We start from the raw sequence: 12,935 nt of genomic DNA on the forward strand, positions 1-12,935 counted from the left end.
CATCGTTTGATTGCACCACAAAGCCCAGATCTGTCAGTCAACATCTGGGCCACCGCTGGAGATCCACTCGTCTAGACACTGAGCCACTGAGATTAGGATTTGCATTGTGGCGGACTCAACATATTACTGTCGATCTTGCAGAGAACGGTTGTTTCATGTCATTTTAAGGAAAGAGTACTGTACATTCCATTCCACAAACAATACAAAATTATGAAAATGTAAAACATTTGGCGGATTATAGCATTGTTGCTTGGTGCCAAATATTGCTGCAGTCTGTACTTGCTGTAACTGTTATCTATAATCACCATTTCCTTCAATCGTGTCTCAGCTGAATTATTTAGCCTGTGTTGCTTCCTCTCTAAAGCTTTGGAGATACAGAGGTATGTCTGCAATAATTAAACAGACAGTGAACAAAACATGCTGGCAAAACATCCACTGTCTTGGTTTTGAGTGACAAATTTCTTTGTTTTTGAAGTTACTGTATGTACTCCGAGGCATATTGTGCAGTGATTATATTGTACCGGGCCTAGAATTTAAATTGTTCTTTGATAATTGCTTTTGCATAGGCAAACACACTGCAGTCTGCATCTTCCATTCTCTCTTTATCTCCAGTAAGGTTGTAACCAAACACCTACAGCTACGCTCAACACACTGAAATTAATAAAATCCTAACATTAATATGGGATGATGGTTTTCCTCTGCAACAATTCAAAGCTTTTAAATATTTACTTTCAACCTCTAAATGTCTGTTTCTCCAAAGCATATTTATTAAATATACAGTATACACTTTCTATATGTAAAAATGACACTTGGTGTTGAAATCATCATTTAGAAAATATGAGGAAAGACGATTTTATTTAACTTGCTCCCCAATAAACAACATGTTTGTGTGTGTAAATCACAACAAAACCAGTGATTGTAGACATATTCTAGCAAAATAAGAAAAGAAATGTTTAAGAAATTGAAAAAGCCTTACATCTATTCACCTAGTTCATAACATTCATATTTCTATTGCTGGTTCACAGTAGCTGATCTGCAAACTTAAAAGTCAAAATCAAACATACTTATTATGTTATTATAATCATTGAATGTACAAAAAGTAAATTAAGTCGTAGCTGATACAACATTACAGAGGAATTGCTAACATTATTCAATAGACAGTATATCAAGTCTAAACGTATTTTGTCAGCTTATATTTCAGTTGATAGACAAATTAGTAGATATATTTCAGTGCACAACAGTCAACAGTGAAACTGTTTTACAAGAGGAAAAAAAAGGCAGTTTCTAACAGTTCTGCCATAGAAACATGTCAAAAACAGGTTGGATTTCAGCTTTTCTGTTGCTTGCGTATACTGAATCCATGACAATGCTCATGCTGTGTTCATTAAACAAGTTCTAAAAATAAAGCACAGTGACTACTAAGTCCAGGGAGCTAAACAAAGCTGCCATATTGTGTGTGAAAATGGGCGAGAGGTAAAAAGGCAATATGCTAAACTAAAGATGTGAAAATCTCAGTACGTCAATTGCTTTAAAGAGCAAGTCTCCGAGAAACGAATGAAAACAAATTGGAAACATGAAAGAAAAAAATGACTTAGTTCAATTACACAAAGAAGCAAGTATGTATATTTGTGCTCCTAAAAGAAACATGTCTCTGTATCTCCCACTGGGTAGTAGCTCTCACCACATGTAATAGCTGCGTGTGGTATCCACCTGACTGGGTTTGGTCTCGGATGAGCCCTCTTTCTCCTTCTCACTGTCTGCCTCCCACAAGTTGATAAGAGGAGGGTACAACTCGTTCAGCGGTATTGATGAGGTTTTCTGCATGTACTTTTTCAGAGAATGGTGATAGTTTTTCCTCTTCCACCTCCTGGCAATGTACACTCCCAGAAAGGCCAGACCGATGATTGCAAACATCGTTCCCATGACTGCCGCAAGAGCGGTGTTGGTCCCTTGGTCAGATATTTCCACAGCGAAGGTTGCCTGCTTCGTCGTCACATTCACGCACGACTTCTGTGTTTGTTGGTGGATGTTAGAGACGGTGAGGCACACCTCGTACTCAGTTGCTGGTTGTAAATGCGTAAGGTTGTACTCGTGGACATCCACGGGTACCCTGGCTGTGTAAGTAATATGTGGGTTGTCTATTTTCACAGTGGCAGATGACCACTTGAGGTTGGAGGTCATTACGTTGGAATTTATTTTCCAGGAGACAAGGATAGAGTGAGATTCTGTTTGTTTGACGTAGATCTTCATTAGCTGAGCGCTGTCCAACAGAGTGCCGTTCACCCGTATAGCTGTGACTCTTGTGTCAGCTCCCTCTGAATTTTGAGCCACACAGGTATATCTGCCAGAGTCTTCTTCTTGAATATGAGAAATTCTCAATGTCCCTTCATTGCTGAGGCTGTACTTGTCAGATCGGGTGTCCATCATTACCTTGTTCCCCATTGGTGTCACCCAGTAGATTTCAGGCTCAGGCTGGGACATGGCTCTGCAGTCCAAGTCCAGGGTCATGCCGATGTCAAGGTTGAGGTGGCTGGGGAAAGTATCATGGGAAATCAAGGGCAGGCACTGGTTTGCTAAATTATTCTGCAGCACCTCCCGCACATGCAAACCCCTTACTTCTGTTGGCATGGCACAAAACATGGACAGAGGCTCCATGAAACGGACGGTGGTTTTGTTGGAGCTCATCCACTGAATGACGCAGTCACAGCGCAGAGGATTGCTGTGGATGCTGATCTCACGCAAGTTGGGGAGAGAATCCACAGTGGATTGATAGAGGGCATTCAGAGCGTTGTTGTTCAGCATTAGACTCTCCAAGGCTGGGACATCACGAAAGGCCTGACGATTGATGTAAGAGAACTTGGGATTGTTTGTAGCCTCCAGTTTTGTGAGCTCAGGAAGATTGTCCAGCGCGTACCGGTCAATAGAAACCAGCTCTCCCATGTTGTTTATACCCAGCTCCTTCAGTCTCAGCATGTTCTTGAAATCTCCTTCCTGAATCTTGTGGACTGGGTTTTTGTTCAAATCCAAGAACTTGAGGTTAGGTAGTTTCTGGAGGGCTCTCTGGGGAACTTGGACCAGCTTATTGTGATAGAAAGAGAGACTTTCAAGATTGTCAAGTCCCACAAAGGCATTTCCAGGGACGTCTGTCAAATCCATCCCAGCCAAAACCAGACTTCTAAGATTGCCCAGTGGCTTGAAATTAAAGTCCATTATTCCAACAATAGGGTTCTCCCCAATCATGAGGATCTCTAGGTTGGGTGTGGGTTCAAACCACTGGCTGCTGATGGTCTTAATTTTGTTGGAGTTGAGGTGAAGCCTGAGCAGGTTGTGGAGCCCAGTGAAGGCATTGGCAGAGATTGTGTTGATCTGATTGTGGTTGATGTAGAGCTCCTGCAGGTTGCTGAGGTCCTGCAAACAGTAATCTGGCATTTCCATGATCTGGTTCTCCTCTAGATGAAGCGTGGTGAGCTGGGACATATTGAAAAGGCCAACATCTCGAATGCTACTGAAGTTGTTCTGGGACAAGTCCAGCTCAGTTAGGTTGAACAGCTGCTCCAGCTCATCAATGGTCCTGGCAATGTAGTTGCTTTGTAGGAGGAGAACCTGAGTGTCACTGGAGAGGTTTCCCGGAATACGTGTTAAGCGAAGGTCATTGCAGTCCACAGTGATGGCCTCTCTGTAGGTGGACTGGGGGGTAAACCAGGGCCGGATCTCGCATACACACAGCTGGGGGCACTCATTGTTCTGGATGTAGGATAGTCCTATCGATACCAGCATCAGGCCAGCAAACACCTGGCCTAGAAGTAAGCAGTCTAACCTCCGTCTAGCCATGCTGGGGTAGGACAGGAGGAGGGCCAGATGAATTTGGGAGAGAGTGCGTTACAGTCATCAACCAGACTTTCCGCTGATTAGGTCTTTCAGTCCAGTGAAGTCCAGTAGGGGGTTGAAGGAGGGTAGAAATTTACCTCAAGATCTTGTACCCCCAGAGTAATCTGGGAAACAAACACAAAGCATATATGTCATTGTACAGAAAACAGTGTCAAACATATTTTTATATTGAAAAGTGTACATTGCTACCAATGCTCGCAATGTTGGTCTGTCACTGTCGGTCCACCACTTTGGTCCAGACTTAAAGTATCTCAACAACTATTGGATAGATTGCCTTGAAATTCCGTACAGACACTCATGTTCTTAGAGAATACATTTGCATAACTTTGGTGGTCCCTTTAATTTTTTTCTTCAGTTTGACAATTGTGGTTTTGAGTGAAATATCTCAGCAACTTTTAAATGTACTGCCATGAAATTTAGCCCCACCATCATGTCAAAATGTTAATTTGTCTAATACTTTGGTTTATGAACAAATACCTTAATAACATCAGCATGCTACCACTGTTATTGTGAACATGTTCGCATGTTGGCGTTACTATTTAGCTCAAAGCACTACTTTGTCTAAGTACAGCCTTACAGAGCAGCATGAGTGTAGACTTAGTATTTCTGTATGTAGCAATTACTGGATTATAACATAATCTTTCATGTTTCTTGTAAATGAAGCAATTACGTAAGACAACAGACTGACGAACAACAATTGCTTCTCCACTATCCTTGTGAGACTGAGTTATGTGCAGCATCAACAATTTTGAGAAAATGCAAGTTCAGCTCATTACAATGCCCGCACAAAACAGTGCTCTGAACGACTTGGAAACAAATCTGACTCCACTGAGGGCTTTCATCTATCCAACAGGCCCATACGGACTTGATCATTAGCTTCTCCGAACATCATTAAACACTATGAGATATTTGTATGTGCCATGCCTCAGAGAAAGCAAAAAAATAAAAAATATGCACATCTTCATTTTTAATGCAACGTCTTCAGCATTTTGAATTTAGGGCAAACATGAAAAAGAAGTTTTCAGCAGGCCTGCGATTTTTTCCGGGATGACTGGGTACAGAAGGAATATTGTCAAAACTTTGAGCAGCATTCTTTAACTCTAATACTGGTGACTACAAACGGGATTTCAGCAGTGGGCTTTTGGAGGACTAGAATCTCTGGTCGAGCTCAGTGGCTTTGTTCATCAAATGCAAGCTCCTGAGAGGTACAATGGGCATCTGTTTAGCACACTTACTCCAGTAACTGAAGATAAAGCGTTGGTTCTGGAAAACAAAACACAGTACTCAATGCCACTGATACATTCTAAAACTCTATCTATAAATGGATGGGCATTATATTTTTTTTACACTCGGGATGGCAGTGAAGGTCTGTCAGTCCACCACCGTGGTCCAGACTGAAATATCTCAACAACTATCAGACAGATTGCCATGGAATTTTGTCAAGACATTTATGGCTATTTTAATGTTTCCTTTCATAATACTTACAACTATTTTTTATATATTTGTGATATGTTTCCGGTTTACTTGTAGGTGTATTATTGTCTCTGCACTGCCAAGCTTTGGGATTGATGTGTTTTTGAGAGGATTCTCTTTGTGTACCTAATTATATTGAGGTACCATGTACCGAACATGGTAAAAATTATACCTGCTAAACATCAACATGCTGGCATTGTCATTATAAGCATTTCCGCATGCTGAGATTAGCATTTAGCTCAAAGAACCATTGTGCCCAAACACCCTTACAGTGCCTCACTCTCAGTCTTGTTAGGAGGATTTGGAGTACCCCATGCCTTTCATCTCATTTACAAGAGATGTGTCTCAGTCACTCAATAATTCTGTTTACATGCAATTACTGTATATAGACATACTGTTCCCATGCAACAGTTTTATCCCTCACCATTGTTTACTAACAGGATTAGGTTGCCAGCACGTGTTTAACAAGCCTGTGCACTCGCAGTATCCTACAGCAACAGAGATCCCAATACTCGATTAGGTCTATTTAAGTATATTTACTAAAAGAGGCAACCCACCCTAAGCTGAGCCATACGGCAGCACCCCAGTACCACGACCTTCTCCACCACACAGCTTTATGGTCAACACCAGCTTAAGAAGATAGCACTTAAGAGGCTTTCAAACAAGAGAGCTGATCTAATTCATCTGAATGCAAACTGCCTGGCAACAGCAGCAGGGAGACAGAAAGATGTTCCTCCTATACTGGGGATTCCCTATGGGAAAGGGCGGAGCATGGGTGTAACAGGGATAGCACAGTATCTTGTCTTTAAGCTAAAGCACTGTATATTGTGACGATCGCTGTGCCAGTCAGGATTAGTGGATGGAGATACTGAAGTGGAGATTAGCTTGAGGCGGTGTACTGGATTCAAACCCAGAGGAGAGAAACAGGTCACTTAGCACTTTAATTAAAAGCAACATATCAGTGAACTCTGAGACACATCCAGCATAAAGATGGAGTGTTAATTCATTGGTAATCTCATTATGAAAATGATTCCTTACGCGTTTGTTTGTAATTTTATCAATAGAGAATAATATAATACAAGATATAGTATTGACAAAAACGTTTCAACATTCTTGTAGTCTGTTCTGTCAGTGCACCACAATCATCCCATTAAAATAAACCACATAGAAAGTTTCTTTCTCAAAATAAGAATACAAATAAAAATAGAAAGCAAATAGAACAAACAGAAAAATGTGAAAATCTTTTCTTTAACTCTGTTACACATGCATAGTTTACATTTAAAATGTTGTTTTGTTGGCTTTCTTTTGGGTTAGACTGAAAAAGTGACTGCATTTTTATTGATGATAATTTACTTTTTTTTTAGCAGACTGAAGTCAAACTAAAAGGCATATTCAGGAAGTAAATAATTGACAGAAATGAATCAATACAACAAAATGATTGTTTTAATTGAAAAGATATAAACTGTGAATAAATGCAACTGAGCACCTTTGGACTTTTTCTTACATTGTTGGTTGAATTGGCTTTAAAAATATACAATGCATTAAGATTGTAAGCCAGAGAAATAAATACACAATTTTCTGCTCTCACAATCTTCCTCATCAGTAGATTGCTGTAGGGACGACATGTTTTTATAGGCCAACCCAGAAGTTAGCATCACACTGGTTCTCTTAACAAACATTTGATTTTTCCATTGCGTTTTTGTATTATTGCAGAAAGCAATCGCTGTGGCAAACACAAGTTTATGATACTTACACTTTTTCTGTTGAGCAAGATAATCTTCATAAATGAACACCACTTTTAGGATTTTTGAAGTGTGAATGCGATCTGCAGAAGTAGAAAGCTAACGCTACGCTACAAACCAACTACACCACGGTCACATGACTTTATTTATTTATTTATTGGTTTATTTGGTTAGGGACAGTGCACATTAATAACACATTCCTGTAAATGCGCCAGAGTTAGCCAAGAGGCTATTTTTCATCTGCAGTCCCGGGGCCAATGTTCACGTCACCACTAAGCTAAAGGAGGACTAGCGTTAGTGATGATGTTTCGTAGTCTCATTTAGCTACTTGTTACCAGCCGCCTTTTCTAGGACACATAAAAGCTTCACAATTCCCCACAGGGGTATTTATTTACTTATATCGTAGATCAAAATATTAAAATCTCTTAAGCTTGTGTTAACCACAGACCCTATTCCAGGCATATAACCAAAAACCCATCGACTTTGAGACGAGGGATTGGGAAGTGTCAAAGTGCCAACTCATTTCCGTGTTTAGGGACTCATTTCTGCAGCCCACTATTTACCACAAATGGGGTTAATCTTAGATTCTCCCCATTTGGTAAACGCTGACAGCTTTGTCTGTGCTCCCCTTAGTGCAGTGTAAGATTAAGAAGCTTCTGATCGCATTTAATACTGAACACACAAACTATGACACACTTTTCAAAGTGAAAAATAGGTTAGCTGAAAAAAATAAATAAATAAACAGAATGCTGTTCTGATGCAACTATGAGCACTTAAAAGACTGGAAAAAAAAAACTGTGTCAACATCCTGTTGATACTGCTTGATTTTTTAACAACAACTAAAAGCTGCCTGGGACATCCTGACACGCAGGCTTCACAGGTCCATTGTGATCGGAGTCCCAGAGCAACAGGAGAGCTTAAAGCACACAGCAGGTGGAAGAACACTCAACACAACACCAAAGGCAGGAAACAGGAAACAACCCAGAGGTTGTCACCACGGCCACCTTTGAACCTGTGAATGGGATACTTGAAATAAACACCAACAGCTCCATTATGTTTCCTTTGAAAATCCATTGGTTAATAGATGTATCCGTTGTGAAATATCACACTGGATGATGTCGGTGGTGACACAACAACACGGCAGACTTCATGCAAACTAGGTACAGACGTTTTTTGAGTGTGCCGTTGATGGATACTATTCTCACACAAGCCAAGATTATTCTTGATAATCTAGAGCCGTCACTATTAATTGGGAACTATTTCCTACTGAAGAATCACCACCTATCGTCCTTAGCTATTGCATAATGTCATGGTGTTTAATGGCTGCAGGTGCTACATACACAATGCTGTCAGTCGACTACGTTTTTCCTGAATTAAAGTCGCAAAAATGTGGATTCAAGATAGTTTCAGGCCTCAGGTTTTTGGTGTTGTATTTGGCCAGAATTGCTCTACAGTGGATCTTAATTCAATGGGTTACCTCCAAAGCTGGGAAACTTTTCATGGAATGAATGAATAAAGTTACTGTGATCACACATACACACGAACTGTAGGCTGCCATTTCAGCCCTGAACAAACCTGGCAGCCATGTAACTGCCCACTTTCATCGCATGCCCGATTCCTGTCGTGTCCACTTGAGAAACTGTCACTTATGGTGATCCAGCTTGTTAATTGGCGTCCTGACGAAAGTTCAAAGGTGTCACTTCATCTAGACATGGCCTAAAAATATCCAAACAGATTGGTGACACAGTATCAACCATTTTCTTATTACTTGCCAGTACAACAGCCTCATTTCATCTTTGTTGTGCCAGTGTATGATAATGGTTACCATCTTAACTAGAAGGAGAGGGATTGAACATACAGTTTTCTTTCTGAACTGTAGAAAAACATGTCTGTGATGAGTACTAATGAGAAGACAGTCATCATTTTCTTCTGCGTATCAAAATTAAATAATCCAGGTTGATATGTGAGGGATGGTAGATGTGCCTTTAAGTCTCCATCTAAACCACTCTGATTGTAGGCATGTCCAAGTCCAAGAGACTTTTTGTTTTTTAAATTCCTATCCACGTCAGTCTGAGGACACTCAGGGTCATCGTCAAGGAAATCCTTCCTTGAATGCAATAAGAACTGAGAGTGACATGAGAAAATGAAAATGTGATTTCAACTGGATAACAAGAATCTTGCATTAGGGCACCCTCGGGAGACGCGTGGATAACACCGCTGGCTCTGGTTTGCCTTCGAGCTCTAGTCTACTCGTCTGTTGTTTTTTTTTAAAAGAAGAGAAAAAAAAAAGATAAAAACAGAAATGAGGGAAAACAAATTACAGGTGGAGAAGGTGAGATAAACAACCCCGGGGAGCCTATAAACACATCTTGTCACAAATTGAACAAAATAGATGACAAACGCTCCTGAATTAGATGACAGAACCTGAGTGACAGCAGCTCAACGAGGGGGAATACGCAGAACAGGCTGGTGCCGTGAAAAGAAGGCTAAATGAAGAGAAAACACGCCTAATATATGAAGTGAAACCTCAACTGTCTCGGATTTCTTTATCCGTCTCCATCTGAACACCAGAATGAATAGAGAAACACTCATTTTACAGCCTCTTGGGAAACCATGTATCCAATCAGACACAAACAGTTACACCTCGCATGAAGCCATATCATATTTCCTACGGACGATGGGGGAATCAGGACTTCAATGTGCTCCAAATGGGTTGTCGTGATGCTTTTTTCTCACACCTGCCTCTAACGCTCTCCCTTTCTTTTGTGTGAGTAAGTGTGAGGTGTGCATGCTGGCTGCTTTCACATTGGATGATTCACGTTAGGTCTCCCCTGGTTAGAGGAACTGGGCCACTTGGTCATCGGAGACACTCGTGGTATTGATTTTACAGCCGCTTGTTTGCCGCACCTGTCAAACTGGTTCACGTTGAACCAGGAAGCATAAGTATCAACGGAGTTATACAACAACGCCTTGGTGGAACGACCGCTAGTAAAGGTTTCATGGTGAGAACATCAAACTGCAGTGTAATCGTATTCGAAACACTGCTATCCCTCCTAAAAGATCATTGAAGATAGAGGCCTTTTAAAGTGCAAAATAACACAACTAAATTTAAGTTATTTGTCATGAATTTCATGATTAGGCCACATCTGTTGTTTTTATACATTTTTTACCTTGTTGCTGCTGTACTGACTGATGAGTCGATAACTTAAGTTTGTTGTATCTTTTTACGATGACAATAATACTTATCCTTAACTTTGAATGGCGAGGGCCATTACATTTGTTTATTTTTAATGCCTAACATACGGGTTGAACTGAACCAGATTAAATGGGAACGGGTGGAGCAGCTATTTTCACAAAGGAAGCTTTGTGCATTTTGATTAAATCAATATAAATTGGGGGAGCACTTCAGGGTCCAGTGTCTTGGTCGAGGACACTTGTGGACTGGAGGAGTTGGGGATTGAACCACCAGAAATTACCACCAACCAGCAACAATAAATGCGGCAAACACCTCTTCCATCTTCTAGTATTTGCACATAAACTAACTTGCTGATCTTCCAGTATTTCTTGCGTTTCAATGGTGTTTAAGTGAGGTAAATGTCCTTCAGGGTTGTGATGCAGGCGGTTGGGCCTGATCCACTCCTTATCCGTCACCTTTCTGGGTGTTAAGAACCACGGATAGCCGCCCACGGGGGGCTCCTGCTGTCCAACCACACACACACACACACACAAACCCCCGTTCCCCAGAGCCGAAGGTGCGGCACAGGTGTGTCTCTGAAATATCTGTCCGGTAACAAATGTCATAACAGCAGGGTGAGCTGAGCTGTGTCTGTCTGGAAGCCCACAGAGGACAAAGGGTTAATGCCTCAGCCCTTCTTCTAGGAATAATGGTGCGAGAGGCCTGAGCTCAATAACCCACCCGCCCCCTCCACGCCATGCCTTATACCCTCGGGACCTAAATGTTGGTGGGGGTGGCGCCCCCCCCCCCCCCCCCCATGACCCCTGCTGTTTCTGACCCCCCCCCCCCCCCCCACAGACACCTGCCTGCAACACACGCCCTATTGTCACACTAAATCGTCATGATCAAGCTCAAAAGAAAATAGACATCTTGAGTGTGTGCCTCAGTACGCAGTATGCCGTGTGTGTCTGCCTACTTTGTCCATGTGAGGCAGGATGCCCTCTTGTTTGAAGAGAGAGAAAAATCAATCAGGTGATCTGCCCTTTCTTGCTCATTCACTTTTAAAGAGTGATTTAGTCTCCTGCTGGCTTAGAGATGTGCTCTGTGAGAAGACAGCAGTGCAGCACCAACCAAGACGAAGTTTGAGAGAATTAAACAGCTTCTGATCCAATGAGACATATCCGGGGATTTGGCTGCAACAATCTTAAGAAAGTCTTAATATGAGAAACAACCGGGACTAAAGCTGTTTTCTTTGTTCCTGTTTATTATGCTGTGAGGCATTTTATTTGACCCAGAGGTCCACAGAGGAGAGAGGACTCTCAGCACTTGTGTTGTTAAAAAGAGGTCATAAACAGAGTCCTGTGGGCAGACACATTAAAAACAAATCTCTTTATCATCCTAACCTTTCCACAGTGCGTCCCCTCTGCCCGAAGTTGAGTGATGCAAGTCAGCAGTCTCCCCATCACAAAAGCGCAACAGCTGCAGCGTCGGTGAACCACAATGGACCCCCTGCCAACGCAACCCCATTCTCACCGCGGCAGCTCCTACAGAGGGCCTTGTGTCTGTCTCAAGAACTCGGCGACTTTTTGCCCGTGGGACGGAGGAATCGAGACATCTGCCGACACACTTTAACATTAATATGCAAATCACACATTTTTTTTTTTTGCACGACGTGGCGCACGCAAGCTCCCGCTGCTGGCGCGGCAAGTATATATACCGCAACGAGATCAAAGTTTGTTTGCTGTGGAAAACCGTTTTGACGCATTGAAACGGTTTGATGCATTTTGTTCTGTGGATTCAGAGCGTATTTCAAGCCTCAAGTGATCAAACCAGAAAAAAAAAAAAAAACTGGAAAAAACCCTGATCATGCCCTTGAGTGTGTCTGCATCCTAAATGTATCCTAACTCATTGCATCACCCTCGCAGGGAAATGTGTAATGAATTGAAACATATTCACAAAGTATGCAATGTTTTACTCGTAAAAAACAACAACGTGATTGAGGGTTTACATGATGTGGCATCCGACTACAACATTTTTTTTTTTTTGGTCCAACCAAGATAATGCAGCTTGTAAAGAAACTAACAGACAGTGGAAAACCATGCCTTTCGTTTATTGAGGAGTCTCTCACCTTGATGGCATTCCGGTCCGACGTTCCCAAGCGCACAGGTCCTTTATCCAGACACACGCGATAAATAAGATCAGTGTTATTGTGCCGAGTGAACGGCGTTATCAAACAGAGTAAGAACACATATTCCTGTCTCCTAGTCGGGGGTTCAGCTGGCGTATTTGTCGCTCGCGTATCCAATCAGTCACAAGGCGCCTCGGAGAGATGCATGGTGCGGTCTTTGAGCGGAGATCTCCAACCTGCTGCAACTCACCACCCGATATTCCTGCGCTGTGCCTGCCTGCCTGCCCGCTCCTCCTACGGATGGAGAAGAAAAAAAATGATTGAAAAAAACACCTGGCGCTGTCCAGACCAGTCAGCTGATTCCCCAGCAGCCTATTGGCTGGGAGCGCCTGTCTGTCACTGTCGGCCAAGCAAAGCAGAGCACCATCTGCTCCGGGCTTGTTGTGATGAGAACAAAGGCAGGAGAGGGTGGCGGGGCATAGGGCGAAGAGGGGGGTTGGGGAGACAGGGGGGTGTTACATGGCATTAG

The 12,935-nt window shown here is 42.2% G+C and overlaps 1 protein-coding gene across 1 annotated transcript; it reads right to left on the bottom strand.

Annotated features, from left to right (window-relative positions):
* Positions 1-744: 744 nt before the first annotated feature.
* Positions 745-12,718, bottom strand: lrrn1 (leucine rich repeat neuronal 1). The gene is made up of 2 exons (XM_031853499.1): positions 12,407-12,718; positions 745-3,992 (listed from the first exon to the last, which is right to left on the bottom strand). Exon 2 carries the CDS (start codon positions 3,829-3,831, stop codon positions 1,678-1,680), a length of 2,154 nt encoding a protein of 717 aa, XP_031709359.1. The 5' UTR covers positions 3,832-3,992; positions 12,407-12,718; the 3' UTR covers positions 745-1,677.
* Between the last annotated feature and the right edge of the window lie 217 nt (positions 12,719-12,935).

This window comes from Anarrhichthys ocellatus, unplaced genomic scaffold (genome assembly GCF_004355925.1).
Source record: "Anarrhichthys ocellatus isolate YVR2014 unplaced genomic scaffold, GSC_Weel_1.0 scaffold1, whole genome shotgun sequence".
Taxonomy (NCBI): Eukaryota; Metazoa; Chordata; class Actinopteri; order Perciformes; family Anarhichadidae; genus Anarrhichthys; species Anarrhichthys ocellatus.